The sequence below is a fragment of the Anarrhichthys ocellatus genome, unplaced genomic scaffold, assembly GCF_004355925.1.
Source record: "Anarrhichthys ocellatus isolate YVR2014 unplaced genomic scaffold, GSC_Weel_1.0 scaffold8, whole genome shotgun sequence".
Lineage (NCBI taxonomy): Eukaryota > Metazoa > Chordata > Actinopteri > Perciformes > Anarhichadidae > Anarrhichthys > Anarrhichthys ocellatus.
In genome coordinates this window covers 10,600,936-10,622,439 of record NW_022280038.1, presented here as the reverse complement: position 1 = coordinate 10,622,439, position 21,504 = coordinate 10,600,936, and the positions used below count along the sequence as shown (strand labels likewise).

Genomic DNA, 21,504 nt, shown 5'->3' with positions numbered 1-21,504 from the left:
GCAGGGGATGCTTTAGGGCGGGGCTATACAGTGATTGACAGGTCTCTTTATCTTCACACATGCTGCTATATTAACACTCTGAATCTGGTATACTGCACCTTTAAGGACCCATGTGTTCTCACCTCTGTCGATGAGAAAAACCTTTCCTATTTCAGCTTGCTGAGCTCTTTGTTCTCCCTGTTCCACCTGCTCCCTCCACGACTCGTACGCCATCTGGTACCAGACAGAAGCAGAAACGTTATCGCAGGTGAAGCCAGAAGCGCCGTGGAGGATCTGATGTGACGGGTGTTTTGGTCTCCGATCATACCGCACCTTGGAACATCGTCCGATCCCGTAGACCTTTGAGAAGGGGCCGTAGAGGGAGTGGAGGAGGTGCAGAGCGCTGCCGGCTGTTCTGACCCAGCGCTGGTCCCCCGCCTGTGTGACGAAGGACAACCTGAAGCACCTGAGCTACATTTTACTTACTTACACAAAATATAAATGATCCATCGGTTAATAAATCACAACTTGTCACCTTTTATTCACAATTTTCTTTCTACGGAGTCGTAGTGTAAATAATCGTTCGTGTAATTTGGATCACAATGTGCAGCACAATTCAGATTGTTTTTGATTGACTCACATGAATATATAGCAAACTCTGTTACCCCAGACTCTGTGATGTATGTTATGGATAATTCATATTATAGTCAATGCATAACAAACAGTGGTTTCCTTTTCCCTGACGCTTGAGCCATTATTATTATTATTTTTATTATTATATGATTCTGTTTGTTGCACTGAGAGTGATTTATGTGCAAACGACCTCATCAAACAAATAAAGAACATAAAATATGCCTCGAGTTAACTGGCTCAACGATCTATCGACTTGACGTCGTGGTTATTTACCAGGAAGTTGTCTCTGAAAAACTCCGGCAGCTCCAGACTGATGATGTCCTCGTCGAGAGGAAGCAGATAGAAAGACCACTCGTCGGTGGTCACTTCTGTGGGACAAAAACACGTTTTTATCATTATTCTCTTTTCATTTTGGAAAAGAATTCATTTTACATAGTATCAGTGTTACTGCAAGTAGATTCATAAAGCATTGTGGAGGTTTGATCAGCATTTAACAGCTGGAGGTTTTCTTTTACAACATTCACTTTTATGATTTTTCATCAGTGTTGTAGTCAAAACCACCTCAACCGATCACGATCACGACCACGACCAGAGTGTTTGAGACCGAGCTGAGTCCAACACTGTAGAACACATTCAGGATCAACAAGATCCACATTCCCATAAAAACACCACAGAAAACAAAATAAGACTCCTCTTCATTCACCTCTTTTATTGCCATTTACTGTACACTGTATGTGTGTTTACTGTACACTGTATATATGTGTGTGTTTACTGTACACTGTATGTGTGTGTGTTTACTGTACACTGTATGTGTGTTTACTGTACACTGTATGTGTGTGTGTTTACTGTACATATATGTGTGTGTAAGTATACAGCGAGAAATGTATGTACTAGAAGCAAAAAGAAACACAAAGTATGTGATTTGGAAGGCAGTGAGAGTAAAGAAATGAAGACGCTCACCACCAAAGATCCCCTGCTCCTCCAGCACCGCCTCACATGCAAAGAACTGGACCGCAGGAGGGGCAACAGACGGGTTCGTCAATTCATTCAGAACTTACTCCAAGATGAATCAAACAGAGTGTGTGCACAACAGCAAAGGAGGGAAATACCTTCTGAGGAGTGAAGATGATCTTGTATCTTCTAAATCTCCCCACTGCCTTGTCTGCATTGGCCACATCTGGAACAAGAAGCATCACAGCATGACATCATTTAAGAGGCTCGTTGCTATGATGACGTCACTGCATGTTTGTCGGGCTGGGAATCGTGGGACGTTTGTTTGATACGATGAATACGATTATGAATGTGACATTCAATGCCAACGCATCGATCTCCAGGGTTTGGTGTTTTCACTTCGGCTGAAGTAAAGAAACAATAAATATCGTATTCTTTCATTTCATCCTGAAGTGTTTTTTGTTCCCGCTTCAACCATCTAAAGCACTTTGTAACTTTGATTTAAAAAAGAAGTATAAATAAAGTTGTATCTATTATTATTACATAAATATGCGTGCGCACACACACACACACACTAAGACTGATTAAAGAGTATTATTGTTCCTGTTAAACTGTCATTGAGCCTTCATTAAAGAAAGAAAACATCACACTCTACTTACAGGAGTCATTTTTGACTAAAGACATTTTCTCCAGAAAGAATCACACAAAAGCAACACTTTAAATCTTGTGCTCACTAGTTTCTAAGAAATAAGTCATTCAGCGGAAAAAAAAAGCACAAATAAAGACAAAAGACATTACCAACAGCGGCCGACTAGTGGACTAACGGACTACGAGCCTGCAGCCCTACTCACCACATATCCATTTGACAGTTTGTATTCTTGGCCGGATCAGAAAACAGAGCCTGTAGGAGAGTAAAGCCTCGTTATCACGCAGTCATCATCAGACGTGTGTGTGTGTGTGTGTGTGTGTGTGTGTGTGTGTGTGTGTGTTGAACTATTGTTAGGACTATGAAGGGTGCAGGGCTCACTGGTCTGAGGTGCTGACAACAGGTTTGTATTCCACTTTGTAGAGTTTGTCGACTTCATGTTGCTGGAAAAAAAAGGGACAAAATGTTTGAAAAAGATATTTGAACTCAAGAGCTTCTTAATCAAGAGTCAGCTGATGAGGTTCACCTTTAGTATCGACACATTGGCGATTCGATCCAGCGGGCTCATCAAGTCCGCCTCGATGAAGAGGTCCTTCTTCCCCGGCAGCTGTGTGACAAAGAGAGGAAGAAGCAATGTGCTTTCAAACAGGATTCTCTGCCTATTAAAATGAATTATCTCCAGCCTTAACCAAGCGTGGGGCAGAGCACCCACGCTTCGAAAGGAGTCAGCTGAGGTGGTTCGGGCATCTAATTAGGATGCCTCCTGGACGCCTCCCACTGGAGGTTTTCCAGGCACGTCCAACTGGGAAGAGACCCCGGGGAAGACCCAGAACACGCTGGAGAGACTACATCTCCCAGCTGGCCTGGGAACGCCTCGGGATCCCCCAGAATGAGCTGGAACATGTTGCCGGTGAAAGGGAGATCTGGGTCAGCCTGCTTGGCCTGCTGCCACCGCGACCCGACCCCGGATAAGCGGAGGAAAATGGATGGATGGATGGATGGGGCAGAGCACGTACACTTTGTACACTAATTATATGTAGAACACTTTTAATACTTGTTATTTTGTCAGTGTCATATTTTTCGTATTGTCGACAAATCCCACGAAAACACTTAACCTCTGAAGCCTCAGTTTGAGTTGTCACCCAGTGCTGATGTGTTTTTAAATGCAGCTCTATGGCACATCAGGGTTTTGGATATACAGGCTAAACTTGTTTTTTAGTCATGTCACTAGACTTTAAAGAAGAAAGCAAACCGTTTCCTCTGACCAACACCTAATGACAAATGGGGTGTGTCAGCAGTGCAGTAGCTGTGCAGTAGATTCTTCTTCATTTTATCTTTACATGCATACATTGTTGGTGGTGAGTCTGCCGTTGGAGCAAGATGGCAGTCTGCCAAACCAAACCAATAACGGACACATTGCGACATATTGTCCTACCTGTTCCAGCAGGTAGATGAGCTGATCTCTGGCCAGCCTCTTGAGCAGAGAGAAGTCTGGGAGCTCCGGACAGTCTCTCCTGGAACTGTGAGCCATGCTGGGCCACAACAATAACCACACATCCAATGAACACAGAACACAATACTCATATGACAAAACATGTAATGACAGAGAGACTACAACCAATGGAAACACATAATATATATGCTGTGATTGACCTAGCTAGCGTTAGCTTGTAGGCTAAAAACACATCCTTAACATCACAGTACATGTTTAAAGACGAACGGCAAAGAGCTGACAGTTATACAAAATTATCCAATAAACAGCAGAAATCAAGCACCAAATATCTGTCAAAACATTAAAAAAGGGGGTGGGGGGGGAGTTAAACTGATAGTAAAAGCTAACCTGCTGCTTCCGTAGCTAAAAAAAGCGGAACAGACAACCAGCTGCTGTTTCCACCCGGACCAACATAAGGGACGGACTGCTACACCATTGGTTAAAAAAGAAAAAGGAACGAGGTTGAAGTCCAGTCACAGCTGGTTCCTGTCGCTACTTCTTTGTTTTTCCACCATGAATTCAGATGCAGTTTTATTGTTAGAGACGGTTAACTTCGCGGCAGAGAAACATCGTAACCAGCGACGTAAAGATCCAGAGGAAACCCCGTACATTAATCACCCCATCGGTAGGACTCTTTGTTGTGATGCCTTCAGGTGCTGCTCGGTAGGACTCTTTGTTGTGATGCCTTCAGGTGCTGCTCGGGAATCTCTCAATCCAACGCTGCAGAAGTCAACAATAATAACAGTGGTGGAAAGTAACTTTAAAGTGTATTTACTCAAGTATTATATGAAATATCATAAAATATTATTTTATATACAAATATTATTAAAAATAATGTTATTTAATATACAAATATTAAATATATATTGTACTTTATTTCCTCCTACTTTGTATGTCTACTCCACTACATTGCTGAGGGGCATATTGTATTTGTTGAACATGTATTATTATTAGTTAAGACAGGTTCAATAATACAAAATATAATCAAATAAGTTCTGAATTCTTTTTATAGATAAGATGAGGTATACATGGCATTATATATAAAGCAATTAAAGTAGCTCCGCCTTTACAAACTACAGCATTAAGGTGTTTATTTATCCATCAATGATTAAAGTAAAATAATATAATAAATATTATTTTAATATTGGCCATTTTGTGTGATGAGTGCTTTCACTTTTGGTGTGTTAAGTATTTGTTGATGCTAATACTTTTGTACTTTTATTTCAGTAATATTTTTAATGTAGGACTTTTACTTGTAACAGAGTATTTCTACACTGCAGTATCACAACTTCTACTAAAAGTAAAGAGTATTTCTTCCACCGCTGGATTGTAAAATGATTTCTGATGCTGAACTCTGTGTGAAGCTGTGATACTTGACACTTGCTGAGGTATTAGAAGGAGGGAGAATACAATCTAAGAATTTAATCATTTTCACAGTGGTTATTGAAGCTCGTACTATAAATTGGCTAATATTAGATGATTAAGGATATATCAGCATCGATGTATAAGTAACACAAATAAATATCGATAGGTATGAGTTAGTTTAGAAACAATGTTTCCATTATATCAACCAGAGATACGTTTATTTATTTTGCAACCGTAAAATATCGCTGGTCTCAATTATTAAAAATAAAATAATCCAAGGGATGTGTTTTGAGATTGTTTATGGTTAAAAACAAATATTCTATCGCTGATGTATTTTTAACAGATTTTATAGTCTTAGTGAAATGAAAAATACATGTTTTCTAGTTGTGTCCTTGAGTTAAATGTTTATTTATTTGTTATTTGCCAAATGTCAAAAAAAAGAAAATCAATATGTGAGTATTTTAACATCAAATATCTGTCAAAATGTTTCTCTGGTTTCAAACGTTTTTAAGGAGTGGCGAGAATCCTCAGCCATGAAGGAGGTGTCGCAGACATCGAGGTTTTACAAGTGAGTATGAGACTTTGTCGGGAAGCTCCGGTGCTTTTTGTGTCACTGAGCCGGTGTCTCGTCTTCCCCGCAGGCCGCTCTGCTTCACGACACAGTGGAGGACACGGACACCTCTCTCGCAGAGCTCGAGGCGACGTTTGGGACGATCGTGGCTCGTATCGTTGAGGAGGTGACGGACGACAAAAGCCTGCCCAAACACGAGAGGAAGCGTCAGCAGGTGGAACACGCGGCGCATTGCAGCTGCCAAGCCAAACTGGTCAAACTGGCAGATAAACTGTACAATCTGAGGGACTTAAACCGCAGCACACCAGCCGGTCAGCACCTCTCTGTCACTCTCACTGCTCTTATACTGTAACCGAAGTGTTAATTTAAGTTTTCTTTTTCTATTTGTTCATTGTGTCAAAACAAGGCAACTGCTATTAGCACCCAGGTGTCCGTATTCAACAATGCTATTTGCGCTAACTAGGTGGCAACGTCTGAATATTGAAGTAAAGCCTGAAGTGTCTCTTAAAGCTGCATTCTCTCTAATGTCCACCAGGGGGCGACTCCTCTGGTTGTATAGAAGTCTATGAGAAAATGACTCTACTTCTCTCTTGATTTATTACATCAGTAAACATTGTAAACATGAGTTTATGGTCTCAATCTCTAGTTTCAAGTCTTCTTCAATACAGCATGATGTTCATTTAGTACATTATGGTCCATTTAGAGTCAAACAGACCATAAACCAGGGGATGCTTTAGGGCGGGGCTACACTGTGATTGACAGGTCTCTACCAGAGACGTATACGGAGTCTCTACGTCACTCCTCCTCAGTCCAGATATGGTCACTTCAGTTCACCGGTTGCAAAGAACAACAAGATAGCGACGACTGTAATCCAAGATGGCGATGACGAAATCGCCGAATTCAAGGCTTCATAACATGAGTCCACAAACCAATGAGTGACGTCACGATGACTACGTCCACTTCTTATATACAGTCTATGAGTACACACAGTAAAGTGTACCCAAGTCACAGAAATAAAAGTAATAGTTTGGTAGTGGTGTTTCCTTTCAGAGAGTTGTGTTATAGACGTGTCTGACTGTTAATAAATACTTCATGGACTCTCTAAGGACACTACAGCTGTCGGATAAAGAGTATAACTGTAACATGACAAGTGTGTTTCCACTATAGAAGTACATAAGTACCAATACTTGACCGTGTACTTACCTAGTCACCATACTTCTTCCCTCTGTGTGTGTGTGTGTGTGTGTGTGTGTGTGTGTGTGTGTTTGTGTTTTTTACAGGCTGGACAGCCGAGCGGGTGCAGGAGTACTTTGTTTGGGCCCGTGAGGTGGTGAGAGGCCTGAGAGGAACCAACTCTGTGCTGGAGCAGAAGCTGGAGGAGCTGTTCAGACAGAGAGGGGTCCAGCTCTGACAACACAGCGGAGAGCACACCGCTCCAATTACAAAGGAGATACTTTTTCATTTGTAAATTATAGAAATAAATCATATCGTTTACATCTGTGTGGTCACTGGTTTTTAATTTCTGTTTTCACATTTTGTCTGTGTAGTTGAATTGAGTTTTTAGGAGTATTAGTATCAGTAGTTATGTTCCTATCCATCTATCTACCTAAAGGGGTGGAATGTAACTAAGTATGTTTACTCAAATACTTTGAGGTACTTGTACTTTACATGAATATTTTCCTCTCACTCTTTCACTTTATACTTCAACTCCACTACATTTCAGAGGGAAATATTGCAATATATTGCACTCAAAACATGGGAATGTTCAAGTAGAGCTGAAACCATTAGTTAATAAATTGACAGAAAATGAATTGGCAACTACTCTGATAATTGTTGAAGTAATATTTCGTGTAAAAACAGTTCATGGTTGGCTTCACAAATGTAGGGGTACATCCCAAGTCTCTTAATTGTCATTTCCTCATAAGACGTAATTTCCAACTTCCGGATCGTTTGAATCGCTTCCGGTTGAAACCGGTTCAACCAGAATCGAGGAATCGAGGAAATGACAAATAAGAGACCCCTAGGGTACATCCCAAGGCCCAATCCCAATGTCCCCCCTTACAGACTCACGGACTTTGAGGCGCGCTCCCGCGAAGTCCGTGAGGGTTTAGGGATGTCCCACTGTCACATCAAGTGTTTGAGGGCTCTTGCAGACATTTTGAGCCCTTTATGAACCCTTTCCGTAAGTCAGCATGGTATGCTGACTTAGCCTAAGGGAATTACCCACAAATCATTGCAATGTGACGTTAAACACGGGGTAACCAGTGGACGCATGGAGACGTAAAAGAAAAAGGTAAACAAAGAGGACGGCTCACCTGTGTTCAGCCTGGAGTATTACATTTGCTCAGAAACATTAAGGGTTAAAGATGGAACAAAAAATAAACTTGAAATCAGAAGATATTTATTTATTTATTCATCAAATATTTGATTTTGTCATTGAAGCTGTTTTGACAAAAACGAGTAAATAGATTATATGAAGTTACCTCATCTTGTGAGGAAAGAGCCTGAAGACTTTCAAATCAGGGAGTACAAAGTATAAAATAAATACACACAATTATACATCATATTTTTTGTCGTTTTCATGGTAACGTGATATGTTGCAGCAAAGTGCTGTCCCATTCCTATTTCCACCATCTCAAGCCCTCACAGTCTCTCACACTCACCCACTTACCAGGTGACGTCAGTAAGTCCTTGAGGGTTTAGGGGGGACATTGGGATTTGGCCCAAGTCTCTTAATTGTCATTTCCTCATTTCCTCGCTCTTCAACAACTTCCGGTTGGATCATTTCCTCGCTCATCGATCCTCGCTCGAACCGGAAGTTGTTCTGCGCCGTCATACTGACGGCCGTCCCAAAGCTCTTATTTCTGCTCTGAGGAGCGAGGATCGAGTAATACTAATATAAAGATATAACAGTATGATAGTCACAGGGGACATTTTATCTATATATCTATCTATCGGTCTATCTGTCTGTCTGTCTGTCTGTCTATCTATGTGTGATATCAGCTACTAGAGGGCGCTATTATGCTCTTGAATTGCAGAATATCTACATTTAGCTTTAATCTTCTCTTTAAGTCTATTTTCGAAGTAATTTTTAGCTGACGATATCTTGTAAACTGTAGTACATAAGTGGTATAAAAAGTCAGTTAGAAGTGATTTTTGTGTTAATTATTATGTTTTTTTTTGGGCGGAAGTGTACGTCGGAACAAATCCACTTCCGGTCCGCTTGCTCTTCAGCGAGTTAGCTTAACTTCCGTTTGACTAAAGCAGCGACTAGTTCATTTTGTAGGCGTGAAATACATATTTTTTACTTTTATTCGGTTGATACCGTCGACCAGGCAGCCATGTCTAGTCGCGAAGCCCTCAACATGAAGCTTCCTCCGATCCAGTCCACGGCCGGAGCCGTGCCGGTCCGGAACGAGAAAGGTAACAGCGGCGGTTAGCTAGCAGGCGGCTAGCTGCGTGCTAAGTTGTTAGCCAGCTAGCTTAGCGTAAACAACACCAATAATCGGTCTGAAAATTAGATAGATAGATAACGTTAGATAGATAGGTGGGTAGGTAGGTAGGTAGGTAGGTAGGCAAGCAAATTAATGTAGACGCAGTTCCAGCATTGTTTGGGAATAAGACGTGTAAACACTAGTCACATATGTGTGTGTGTGTGTGTGTGTGTGTGTGTGTGTGTGTGTGATGTTTGGATGTCCACCTCATAGATAAAAACACATACTTTCCAACGACAACAACACAACAGCCTTCCTGTCATCAATGTAACATTATAAACATACAAAGTTAGCTATTCCTATTTGAAGTATCCCAATAAAAGCTAGATTAAATTAAGCATCGAGACAATATTTAGCACATTCCTGCACTAAGCTGTACATTTATTTTTATGCATTTCTCGATTTTTTTTATAGGGTTTAATATGATGTTTTACTTTTGCACTGTGTTTGTTGTTATGCACCAAATCACCAACACAAATTCCTGTCAAAAACACTGTTTGTGATTCTGAGCTGGTACCGGCAGAAAAATACTGGATTTATAACGAATATAAATATTCGTTATAAATCTAACGATATTATTTTCCCAGAGCCCACTGTGATTTTGAAGTACATGCTATTCAAAATCCAAAGATAATTACATTTACAATGATATGAAATGCAGCAAGTCCTCACTGTTTTTAGGTTCCAGCTAATATTTTTGGCATTGGATTGATCGTCAAAATCGTTGCAGATTATTTTTATTCGACTAATGTCAACATCTCTTAAGAGGTTTTAGTATTGGCTTCTAAAACCCTAAAAGGGAATCCAAAAAGGGAATAAAAGTATTTGAAGAGTTATGACTGAATTCTGACTCTGAGTATTATGAACTTGGCAAAGTTAGTGAGCTACTCCTAATGAAGGTCTAGATACATCTAGACCATCAGCATCACTGGTGTGAGAGCTTGTCTTCACAGCTCGTCCTCGTCTCTGTACATTCCAGGTGAGCTCTCCATGGAGAAGGTGAAGGTGAAGCGGTACGTGTCGGGTAAACGTCCCGACTACGCGCCAATGGAGTCGTCCGACGAGGAGGACGAGGACTTCCAGTTCGTGAAAAAGGGAAAGGAATTGGAGGCGGAGGTAGAGCTGGAGGAGGAGGATGTCTCTGACCCACGTCTCAAACGTTTGCTCAACCGCGTCTCCGAGGACGTGGAGGAGAGGTAACGGATCGCTTCAGGCGACTGATGTGATCGTTAAACGCTGAGTGCTGAAATGCTAATGTCACCACGCTGTGTCCCGTCTGTTTGTCCTCAGGCTGGCGAGACACAGACAGATCGCGGAGCCTGAAGTTGTGGCCGAGAGCAGCGAGGACTCTGATGAAGGCACGTGGCACCCAGAGCACCATGAGGAGACCAGTGATGAAGAGGAGGAGGAAGAGGAGGAAGTGGATGATGAGGTAGGTTACTGTCTTTGTGTTCTGCTTGTCCCAGTCAGGACAAGTTATATTAAGAAAAGTTTTTCTTTCTCTTCCTGTGCAGGAAATCGAGAGGAGGCGATCGATGATGCGCCAGCGAGCGACTGAACGGAAGAATGAGGACATGGAGGTCATGGAGGTGGAGGAGGAGGGGAAGTCGGGGGCGGAATCTGAGTCCGAGTCTGAATACGAAGAGTACACCGACAGCGAGGACGAAGCAGAGCCACGGCTCAAACCAGTCTTCATCCGCAAGTAAGGACTGTTTCCTCCCCTCCTACCTGGAGCCTTAAGGGTTCAGCACCGATCCAAGTTTACAACAAAGACTGTTCCATCTCACATCGTCAATGTCTGTAAATAAATAATCGAGAGAAACGGTAGTCTGGAGAGTCAGAAATTCATAAAAAGCCTTTGGACACCAAAACAATATTAATCTATCTTTGTTCAGTTGTTGAAGGTCTATGGGATTAAACGAAATGTTCATGATTCCATAGACATCCAGTGGGGTTAGGGTTAGGCGACTGTATTGTTAACATCTAGCAAGCTGTGCAGTGAAGCTAAAGGTCCCAATAACGCGGTTTTGATTTCCTTTTGTTTGCAATGAACATATTTCACTAAACATCACAAACTGATCGACATGCATCCAATCAATCAGCTTCTAGCAGCTGATTGATTGGCTGCATGTTAATAAGTGTCTGGTGACAAGTAATTGGATATTTCTCAAGATAATAAAAATTAACTTTATTACTATAGCACCTTTTATGCAAGAAATGCAACGTATTAAAATCTATTTTAAATATAAAAAAAGAAGTGTGAACTGACTAATTCTTAGCATGTAACAATAGATAGAAATGTTTAAACCATAGAGGAAGATCATGACACACAGATGAGGAAGTTTCTCTGTGTCCTCCACAGAAAGGACAGAGTCACAGTGGCGGAGCGCGAGGCGGAGGAGCTGAAGCAACGAGAGCTGGAGGCCGAGGCCAAGAAGCAGGTGGAGGAGCGACGGCGCTACACCCTCAAGATCGTGGAGGAGGAGGCCAAGAAGGAGTTCGAGGAGAACCGGCGCACGCTGGCCGCTCTGGACGCTCTGGACACGGACGGCGAGAACGAGGAGGAGGAGTACGAAGGCTGGAAGGTCAGGGAGCTGAAACGCATCAAGAGGGACCGAGAGGTCCGGGAAGTGTGAGTAAATGAATCTAAATGCAGATGTGACGCTCTGAAAGGACTTCGCTGTGTGATGAAATGAAGCTGACGTGTCGGCGTTTTGTCCTCAGCATGGAGAAGGAGAAGGCGGAAATCGAGAGATTCCACAACTTGACGGAGGAGGAGCGCCGCGCCGAGCTCCGCAACAGCGGCAAGCAAGTCACCAACAAAGCCAGCAAAGGCAAATACAAGTTCCTCCAGAAGTACTACCACAGAGGAGCGTTCTTCATGGTGAGTGTTGGAGACGTTTCCACACCACTCAAGCAAAGAGGGAGACGTTTAATAAGTGTCGGGCTTTGTCTTTACTTTAGTAACAACGCACACTCAGAGGTCTTCAGACATGACTGTGACTAACAAAAGTTCTCTAAACATTTAAAAAATACTTTTTAGATGCTTTAGAAACAAAGGTCTTCAAAATCTATTGAGTAAATATAATTCAATAGTTTACAGGATATTCAACCTTTGTTTCTTTATAATACATTTAATACTTAACTTGTTTCTTTACAGGGTTTGTATGAAGGCAATAAAATAGTCCATGAGTACAAATAATTACAGTAATAAATATATATATACACACATATATCAGCGTATATGTTTGATAGACATTATAGTCCAGAAATGTTAGAAGATAAATAAGTCATTGAATTTCTCCACCAGAGAGCACCGCTCAGCACAGATGTTGGTGAACAGTTTCTCCTGAAGTCTGATGTGTTGTGATCTGATGTGTTGTGATCTGTGTTCCAGGATGAGGAGGAGAACGTGTACAAGAGAGACTTCAGCGCTCCTACTCTGGAGGATCACTTCAACAAAACCATCTTACCCAAAGTCATGCAGGTGAGCGGCTCCGTCCTCACATTTCACCTGTTACACACCGGACTGTTCAGCAGTTATTAAAAACCGCTTGTTTTCATATCGTGTTGAAGCGAACAACAACTCTGATACCAAACTCAACAAATGAAAGTAAACGTTTACTTTCATGGGTTAATGTGGAGAAATGTACCAGCGTTCAAATGAAGGTGAAGTCCTTCGGTGTTCTGATCCGACCCGTTTGTTTCCCGTCACAAGGTGAAGAACTTCGGCCGTTCCGGACGCACCAAGTACACCCACCTGGTGGACCAGGACACCACGTCCTTCGACTCGGCCTGGGCCCAGGAGAGCGCTCAGAACAGCAAGTTCTTCAAGCAGAAGGCGGCGGGCGTGAGGGACGTGTTCGACCGGCCCACCGTGAAGAAGAGGAAGACTTAGACGCGTGAGACGGACTCCATCGGAGTTCAGAGACTTGTTCCCGAGACCGGCAGAGTCGCTCGACTGGACTTCATGTTGTGGAAGGAAAGCAGGAAACCATCTTTTTAAACGAACTTGATTTAACGCCGGCTTCTGTTCAGAGGCAGAATATCACTTTAACGTGGCTGAAGAAAAGGAACAGATTAAACCTCCTGCTGTGTTTTGTCTTTTAAAGCAGGAGGTTGTAATTCTGTACAAACCAACTAGTAACAACAGTTCTGTTGCAGATTATTGTTCTGATTTCCTGCATTATTGTTTCTAATTTGTGTTAAATAAAACTTGTATTTTCATATTTTTTATTTTACTTTCCCACTGACAGCAAAATAAGCATTACAACTTTAAATCAGACGTGAGGCAGGTCAACTTTTATTTAAAAACAGAGAAAAGATAACAGTTGAGCCTCGTTGTGTTGATGCGTTCTGGTGAGAGTGATTTGTTCAGTTGGTCAGAGCCACCAGCGCCTCCACCACGTTCCCCATGTGTTCCCTCAGACTGCGCTCCGCCACCGACCTCGAGATCTCCATCTCTGACATCTGCAACATCAGAACATCAACCGTTAAAACGTAATCCAATTACAGCTTCAGAAGGAAAACCTCACCCACTGCATGACCTCTTACATAATGCATCACCTCTTGTTACCTTCGATCCAAACACTGTAAAGTCTGAGTTTAAGAAGAAAACTATCAACATCTTTTTACAAACTCTCACGTAAACTCGGCCTCATTATTCAGTCGAATGCATCTTCTCTCAAACATCACCATTTAAAAACACTCGACTGTTTACACACAAGCGTGTTGAATAGTAATGTTTTAGCGAAGAAGCCTTGGACTGAATAATGAGACTTGGATTATTGAGTTTGTAAACTGATTGTTTAAAGAGTTCAACGTTTACTTCAATCCATCACAATACAATGGACTCAACGGTAACACGAGAGATTAAAATGGTGGTTTAGTGGGTCGAGTCTTTAAAGTACTTTAAATGAACTTTATTAGAAATAAAGATTTCTGACAAATGCAACCGATAAGTCGGATGTAGTTGGATTAAAATCAACGCTGCTGCTTGACAGTCTGTGGACCCATCAATGCTCCAGCATACATCTATATACATATACACACTAATAATACTTAATAGTTGTTTACAACTCATTTAGTAATCAAACAAACTTGTTATGTGTGCAAAAATACCCTTAATGTACATCATTTCATTGTTTGGTAAAATAACTATAATTACCATGAATAAATGGTAAAACGTGCGATTAAATGAAAAACGTACAATTAGTTCCACGTCCTCTTTCTTGATGGTGACTTTGGCCAACTCTTTCTCTCTGAAACAACGACACAGAACCAACGGTTACATCATTATAACGTGATCCTCAACCTGCTGCTCGTCATGATCTCACCTCTCTTGTTTGGCTTTCTGTTCTCGTGATCTTCGGTCTCCGATCACCGACATCGCCTGAAAGAACAAAACAAAAGTATTTTATTCAAATTTATTTGTCATTTTCACCCAGATTCAAAATCCTTTAAAAAACAATGTTAAAATAAAACATGCATTTATGTATATGTTACATATTCACAATAACCATTAAACCAACTCAAATGTGCTGTTTACTATAAATAAAATATCACGTATTAAATGTTCTGTATGATTTGACAGAATGACAAACTATGATCCATAAATGTGTCATTAATATTTTACATTAATTTCGTGGTACATGAACCTCGTGGTGTTGCGATATAACGTTACGTATGGAAGAAGGGCTTTCTAACGTCTTATATCAAGATATTATGTCGTGGTTCAAGCATCAGACTCTCAATCTAGGCTGCATCTTAAAGAAGAAATTACTTTTAGTGGTTCACTTCAAACATTAACGAGAATTCATGAGCCAAAGTCTGATTACAGAGAAATTTTTAAAGTGTACATGAATGCTCTGTTCTGTCACACAGACACATAACAAATGCATGAAATACGCAAATTAAAACCAATATCTGGGAAACTACTTTAACGTTAAATAGTTATTACGTAGGTTATCTGGAGTTTTAACAAGATTTAACAAACTAAAAACAATGATAATCAAGACATTAATTTATCATTAATAATCAACAGCACATACAACCAGTAAGTTGTCACCGTGGGTTCTCAGGGGGGACATTTTATGAACTAAATTGTGAATTAATAACGTTTTAAAAATGATATATATTATTATTATTATAAGATTAATCAATGACAAGTTGCTTTAATGTTACTGATCCTCATTGAACAAACACTATGAATGAAACCCTCAAATTAATTTATTATATTTAAATTGTAACAGACTGTATTTGAGGTACAAGCGTAGAAAACCACAGATATTTACTTTTTTTAATAGAAAGATAGACCCAGACCTTATAGTTCTGTCACTATTATTATTTACTTTATGTAAATACCTTTACTTCACACTTTAATCCGTTTTAACCAACCAACAATACATATTAAATTTGTAATGTATTTATCCATTTCCAGTTGTTTGTTGGTTAACTTGTATATGGCATTGCTATATTCTACCTGTTTAACGCTCTGGTGTTGCGCTGGTGAAGTTTACGACAGTGATGCAAAGTGGGGAAAGTAGCTTTACGTTAGCCAGCTAGCTACGAGCCACTAAGATAATCGTTTACGGCACAATTATAGAGCATATAATATCATTGTATTATAAAAAAAAAAAAATCTAAACAAATACTTCTTGTGTATTTCACATGGCTCTGTATCGGTGATGATGTACCGGAAGTTAACATAACCGGCAGTGGCCGCATGTTTCCCGGCTAACGTTAGCCCGGAGCTCTCACCGTTTCTAAGTCGGAGCTGGATATTTCCTTCTCCTCCGCGTAATCCGTGACTCTCTCCAAGTCCGCGGCTCCGCTGTCATGTTTCCGAGGCTTCTCCGCCGGTTTTCCCGTGCAGTTTTCGTCAGCTTCAAGGTCCAAATCGACATCTCCCTCGGCCGCCATGTTTGCTCCAGTGAGGCCCGGAACAAAAAAGAAAGGTTCCGTTAAACGTCGGAGGGAAAACAAGGTGGTACCTTCTTCTTCTTCTATTTTTACGGCGGTTGGCATCCATCTTATTGGCGCATTACCGCCACCTTTTGCTCCGGAGTGTGGATCAGCCAATAGAATTACAATCTTCCCCCCAAAACAATATATACTGTATATTAATTTAAAAAAATACCACCCTATATTGACTTTTGTTTTTACACTGATGCAACTTGAAATGTAGAAAAGTACAATACTTATGATTTAAAAAAATGAACGTAATTTGTTACATCCACCCCACTCTGCACAATACACTTCTGCGTGACAATTTTTGTTGTCACAGGTACACAAGCCTGGATCACCAAAGCAGGCAGCTGCCCTCAGAGCCCCGAGTTCACTGTGTGTCAATTGGTTTATGGTGATTTGATTAAATGCAACTTTATTAAGGAATCCAGCATGTGTGCAAAATATAGACTGAAATAATGAAGGTGTTCAGAGCAAATTTCAACACAGGGCCCCTTTACAAGACAGTGCCGCTAAATTAGAAGTAATAATGAAGGACCTGCCATAGTTGATGTTGCACTATGATGTAAACTCCAAAAACAAATTGACAATTAATCAAATTACCACAAACCAATTGACACACAGTGAACTTGGAGCTCTGGTGTCTGCGTTGGCGATCCAGCCTTGTGTATCTTTGTCTTAAAAGCAAATAAATTATAAATATTCTGCAAGTTAATTTTCATGCCATACTGGAATTAAACTCGTTGAACTTGTTTTGCATGAAAATACAAAGCAGGCATGTGTTTGCATCTGTAGAGAATGTACTGAAAATCCAAAAGACACAATAATATCCTATACAAGAGTTTACTTTGCAGGAGAAGTGTTTTAATGCGTCTGACATGTTTACCCACAACTTATTGTGGCTGCACCTACACAACACATTTTGGAGAAAATACACAAAATTGGACTGTGTGAAGTGAGGTATTTCCTGGGCATTAAGATGCATTTTGTAACTTAGAATGGCGATCAAACCATAAAATGATAAACTTTAGTCTAAACAACAAACATTTTGTTAATTCATTGTCATCATTTTCATTTTTTTTTGCTTTAATTTGCCATTATTAAATAAATGATGATAGTGTGGTTTAGGAGAGGAGGCAGCAGGGGAAGGACCCAAACGCAGATGAGGACAGACAGACTCATGATGTTCAACGGTTTCTTACACAAAGAATAAAGGCAGTGAGTCCAAAGGTGGGCAGGTAGATAGATATCATATCATATTAACAGGTAACAGGAGAGAAAACAGCAATGATGACAAACCCACAACAGGAACTAAGACGGTATAAATAGTGCAGTGCAGGTCTAATGAGGGACAGGTGAAACTGATCAGGGCAGGCACTCAGAAAGGCGAGAAAACAGAAAACAGGAAGTAAAACCAAACATGTCAAACACGAGGAGTGAACTTCAAAATAAAATAGTGTGTTGTTGGTGGTTGTTTCGTTCTGAGAAAGACGGAAAGCAATAATAACATCACTTGGAAAGTTGAAAGGTTGTCCCTTTCCACTTGAAAGTCAAGGCCTTTATTTCTGATTTGATCAAATATTAAAAATCAGATATAAAATGTATTAATACGTCTGATTTACCTGCTATCTTGTTATTGTCTTGGAGAAGATGAGAAGAAGACAATGAGTGTGTTATCGTGTGATTGTTTAATTGTCCGGATTACTAAATCACTCCAGTGCTCCTCCTCGTGCTATTCCTGTCTGCTATAAGAGGTTTACTTGTGCTTTCATGCAAATAGCCCTTCGACCACTGCTACGGATTTGCTGAGTTTCCAGACTCTTCAGCCCACCCACCAATAATCTGATTAAAGGAAAGAGAAACCAGCTGGGTTTTGCTGGTTTCATCCTTCAGGAGATGCGTGCGCTCGAGAGGAGACACCGCTTTGGGAGATATACTGACGGCGTGATGTCCAGACGCTGGCTTCGGACTCAGGTAGAGACTCTGCAGGATGCCACAGGTGTGTTTTATGGAGAACGATGCTGAGAAAATAAAAGCACGACAGATATCTGTAAAAAAAGATAAGCAAAACTAACTGAGGCAATCACACAAAAAGGTATGAATGTGAAAGGGTTTACCGGAAAAAAGGTCTATGATATCTTAAAGTAATATCTTGAAGAAAAGAATACTACTGCACAAAACTCATATATATATATATATATATATATATATATATATATAATCATCATCATGTTGTATTATTATTATTTGCCCAAGTTTCTCTCTCTCCTGTCCCTCCTCTCAGTTAAATATAAGGACTCATACACACATTGTGTACATGACCACCATTAGAAACAACAGTTGATTTGCATATTTTTAATAACAATAATATATTTGTATGTTTTTTTCTGTCTACACCAGGAGGATCATGCAATGTATTCATTCAATCAAACAATGCAGTGGTCGTTGCAGACGCACCTCTGAGAGCAGACTTTTGAGTTTTGTTTAGTTTCTGTTGGTTATTCTTTGCTTTCTTTCTCATTTTGTCTATTTTAACCATTTCTGTCTATTCAGACTCTTTTCTCAGTCTAATTCTTCAGAATATGAGCAAATTGTGCCCTCAGTCATGCTGCAGTTATGAATGACTTCATCGTGTTTCTATAGGAAGAACAACTCTTATTTCTTTGTACATCATTTACACTCAGCTTTTTGTTTTTTTTCTAAAACGGGTTTAAAAAAACCCAAACAATGCTGGTCACATACCGTTACCCCTTTGTTCCGCTCAGGAAGAGTCCAACAGGACTAATGAATAGATCATTTTTCCTGTCCGCTTTTTTTTTGTAAACAAGCTTGGATTTCAGCCAACTGTTATTGCGCAAGCCTATTGAAACCATAGATTGAGCGCTTTCACTCAAGCGGCTATTTGCATCCGCTTATTTGCTTTTTTGTTTGTCCCCTTTGGCACGTCTTCCTCTCCCACAATGCAGCAGTAATTATCTGAGTGAAAGGGGCCCCCAGGAATGCCGCTCAGAGCAACACGTGTTTATCACAGGGGAGGGAATAATCCAAAGTGAGATTAAGGATAGTGTTGTTGTTCTTGGTCCTGCAACATTTGTCACTTTATGTCTATTTATTTCATGTCTGCTCTGGAGAAAGACGTATTTACGCTACAAATATCCAAATGCTTTATAATCTGTACAAATACCCCCCAAAAAACCTTGAATATATTGTGTGACAGTGTGTTTCTAGCTGTGAGGGTTACGTTCTGCGCCTCCTGTGAACGTGCCGCGTTAGGGTGTGTGAGCCTCTTAGCTCAGTCGCCACCGACGCTTCCTCTTATTTAACCTCTTGTTTGTTGCTCGGTTTCCTAGAAAGTGAACCTGGACCCACTGTGCGGCCTTCTGGAGAATTAACATAAGATCTTGGCACAGGCATGTAAAGCGACGTGTCGTCCTTAAAACAACTCATCCTGCTGAAGCAGTTTCTCTGCAGGCAAACAAACGTGACGTGTCGTCGTCCCTCGTTCTCTGCAGTTGTTTTCACTCATCGCTTCTTGTTCTTTTAATCCAATTTGACTCTTTACTTGAATAGTAAAGTCAATTTGAATAAGATCTTTACAGAAACACAAGTCAGAGATATAACGCATCTTTAAACTGCGGCCTGAAGATACTATTTGACAGCCATTGTTGCCTCTGATTGAAGATCTGTTAGTGCAGTGGGTTGTGCATCACCTGCTGTTTTCTCAAGAGAATAATCTAAGAGTCAGCAGGTCAGATTATCAGTTCATCTGGCACAAACAGTTCTGTGTAGGAGAAAGTGTTTCAGCAGGTAAGAGGCTGTTCAGGGACAAAGTGCTGCGGTCTGATTGGATGAACTGGCTCAGCGTCGCTGGTCTGTGGTGACTCAGAGAGAATATTAACAGGACCGCAGATTCAAATGTCCTGTCTGTGCTGTGGAAGGTCATCCTGGCTGAGAGGACGGCTGAACAACGACGGGATTATCCCGACGCCCCGCCCTGCGCACTAACCCAAATCTAATCTGACTCTCTCCTCATGAACTCAGAGCTTTTTGTCTTTTACGTCATCATTGTTTCTATATAAAAACAGAGGGTATAAATACAAAGGGTAAAAAAAGGAAACAAAACACAATTAAAGGTGAACAGAGAGGACAACATGATGCCTTTTTTAGAAATGTATATCTTAACTATTCTCCCCAGCCTTTTTGCTATACTGTATAATCTTCCTGAATTTGTAACCGATTCTCCATCAATTTGATTGCAACTATTATGGTCAGCCATTGTTTTCTTGAGCCAGTTCTTAGCGAGGAGAATCTGGACCAAGTCTTGGTCCCAGTTTCATATGTCTCAGGTATGAAACGGGACCAGATTGGCGGCTTTTTGTAACCTCATACTGAACAGAAGGTATAACATCCCAGAAGAAGGTTGTACTTTCATGCAACTCCAAAAACAAATGTGTGTGTGGTTTGGTTCCATGGATCGTTAAATGTCTAAATAAGTCCTTAAAAAAACTCTGAAGGAACGTGAAAAAAACATGTGCAGGTCTGGGAGGCTAAGACGCCCAGTCGCCTCCACAGTCGGCTCATTTTCCAGCATTACAATCACAGCACAGGCATCAATGAAACCATCAGAACATTACAACATCTGGTGAATCAGTGTTAATGACTGATTATGAAGGAAGGAAAATAACATAATGATTTAAATAACGCCTATTCAAGTGTTCTTACAGGAAAGTTGAATCACCTCAAAAAAAATTGTCAATTGAGTTACAGACGTCTCTTTCCCAATGTAAGTCAATGGTAAAAATGTCATTTTGGGCCCCATTGCATCACGAGACGGACACAATGGTATTTTTGTCGTCTAACAGGAAGTTAACTGAGATTCAATGAGATTCTTCCATTGGATTTTGGATTATTGTAGAAAATATTTTTTGGTAAACAAACGTTTATGGTTTTTACACGTTTTGTTCATCAAGATAATCTTCACTAATAAACACCACTTTTATGATGTTTGAAGTGTAAAGTAAAAAGCCAATGTTAGTCTATAAAGGGACACCACGGTCACATGACTTCACGTCTCCACTAGTGCTCCAGTGAGGATGCTTAGTCGTCTCATTTACACTCTTTTGAAGATTCACCAGAGGGGCGTTCACTGACCTGTTTTATATCGGACAACATACTGTTAAGATCTCTTCAACTTGTGTTAAACACAGACTTTATTTCAGACATCGAAACAAAAAAAACACATCTCATTCTCGACGAGGGAGCGGGAAGTGAAAAAAAATGCTGACTCATTTCCAGGGTTGAGGCACTGTTGTTGCCAATACTTTTGTACTTTTACATTTGACCTGTAACACAGTACTTTTATACTGTGGTATTGCTACGTTTACCGGACCTCTAAATCTAATGCAAC

At 40.6% G+C, this 21,504-nt stretch overlaps 4 protein-coding genes across 6 annotated transcripts in view; 2 read left to right on the top strand and 2 right to left on the bottom strand.

The window, feature by feature from the left end:
- Positions 1-4,406, bottom strand: part of vps33b (VPS33B late endosome and lysosome associated) — a 10,333-nt gene extending 5,927 nt beyond the window's left edge. The window contains exons 1-10 of one of the 2 annotated variants that reach the window (XM_031848712.1): positions 4,050-4,406; positions 3,645-3,741; positions 2,736-2,816; positions 2,591-2,652; positions 2,415-2,464; positions 1,722-1,789; positions 1,573-1,618; positions 886-980; positions 313-417; positions 123-213 (exon numbers count right to left, since the gene is read on the bottom strand). In XM_031848712.1, coding sequence (XP_031704572.1) covers positions 123-213; positions 313-417; positions 886-980; positions 1,573-1,618; positions 1,722-1,789; positions 2,415-2,464; positions 2,591-2,652; positions 2,736-2,816; positions 3,645-3,740 — 694 coding nt within the window. In that variant the 5' untranslated portion in view covers position 3,741; positions 4,050-4,406. Of the gene's footprint in view, positions 1-122; positions 214-312; positions 418-885; positions 981-1,572; positions 1,619-1,721; positions 1,790-2,414; positions 2,465-2,590; positions 2,653-2,735; positions 2,817-3,644; positions 4,006-4,049 lie in introns of those variants that run through there. The other variant, XM_031848710.1, reaches the window with a different exon arrangement.
- On the top strand, positions 4,130-7,131 carry hddc3 (HD domain containing 3). Its single transcript, XM_031848713.1, has 4 exons — positions 4,130-4,326; positions 5,579-5,634; positions 5,708-5,948; positions 6,918-7,131. The coding sequence occupies exons 1-4, from the start codon at positions 4,215-4,217 to the stop codon at positions 7,046-7,048; spliced, it is 540 nt and encodes a 179-aa protein (XP_031704573.1). The 5' UTR covers positions 4,130-4,214; the 3' UTR covers positions 7,049-7,131.
- Positions 7,132-8,675: 1,544 nt separating this feature from the next.
- mfap1 (microfibril associated protein 1) lies at positions 8,676-13,358 on the top strand. Of its 2 annotated transcripts, none has more exons than XM_031848836.1 (8): positions 8,676-9,060; positions 10,111-10,327; positions 10,422-10,563; positions 10,646-10,833; positions 11,494-11,763; positions 11,856-12,015; positions 12,529-12,618; positions 12,850-13,358. In XM_031848836.1, exons 1-8 carry the CDS (start codon positions 8,979-8,981, stop codon positions 13,027-13,029), a joined length of 1,329 nt encoding a protein of 442 aa, XP_031704696.1. In that variant the 5' UTR covers positions 8,676-8,978; the 3' UTR covers positions 13,030-13,358. The 2 variants fall into 2 exon arrangements, with proteins under 2 accessions (XP_031704696.1, XP_031704697.1); XM_031848837.1 differs by having other exon boundaries at positions 8,677-9,060; positions 11,494-11,605; positions 11,872-12,015.
- A 47-nt stretch (positions 13,359-13,405) lies between these two features.
- hypk (huntingtin interacting protein K) lies at positions 13,406-16,065 on the bottom strand. The gene is made up of 4 exons (XM_031848839.1): positions 15,891-16,065; positions 14,468-14,523; positions 14,341-14,392; positions 13,406-13,601 (listed from the first exon to the last, which is right to left on the bottom strand). Exons 1-4 carry the CDS (start codon positions 16,050-16,052, stop codon positions 13,506-13,508), a joined length of 366 nt encoding a protein of 121 aa, XP_031704699.1. The 5' UTR covers positions 16,053-16,065; the 3' UTR covers positions 13,406-13,505.
- Positions 16,066-21,504: the final 5,439 nt, after the last annotated feature.

What these genes read in the sequence shown, in the direction of transcription:
- hypk (XM_031848839.1), bottom strand. Translation starts at nt 16,052, where the DNA reads ATGGCGGCCGAGGGAGATGTCGATTTGGACCTTGAAGCTGACGAAAAC. An exon ending in CAGAAAGCCAAACAAGAGAG is followed by an intron (nt 14,393 to 14,467) that starts GTGAGATCATGA and finishes TCGTTGTTTCAG; the next exon opens with AGAGAAAGAGTTGGCCAAAG. An exon ending in AAGAGGACGTGGAACTAATT is followed by an intron (nt 13,602 to 14,340) that starts GTACGTTTTTCA and finishes CTGATGTTGCAG; the next exon opens with ATGTCAGAGATGGAGATCTC.
- hddc3 (XM_031848713.1), top strand. Translation starts at nt 4,215, where the DNA reads ATGAATTCAGATGCAGTTTTATTGTTAGAGACGGTTAACTTCGCGGCA. An exon ending in GTACATTAATCACCCCATCG is followed by an intron (nt 4,327 to 5,578) that starts GTAGGACTCTTT and finishes AACGTTTTTAAG; the next exon opens with GAGTGGCGAGAATCCTCAGC. An exon ending in CAGACATCGAGGTTTTACAA is followed by an intron (nt 5,635 to 5,707) that starts GTGAGTATGAGA and finishes TCTTCCCCGCAG; the next exon opens with GCCGCTCTGCTTCACGACAC.
- mfap1 (XM_031848836.1), top strand. Translation starts at nt 8,979, where the DNA reads ATGTCTAGTCGCGAAGCCCTCAACATGAAGCTTCCTCCGATCCAGTCC. An exon ending in AAACCAGTCTTCATCCGCAA is followed by an intron (nt 10,834 to 11,493) that starts GTAAGGACTGTT and finishes TGTCCTCCACAG; the next exon opens with AAAGGACAGAGTCACAGTGG. An exon ending in ACAGAGGAGCGTTCTTCATG is followed by an intron (nt 12,016 to 12,528) that starts GTGAGTGTTGGA and finishes TCTGTGTTCCAG; the next exon opens with GATGAGGAGGAGAACGTGTA.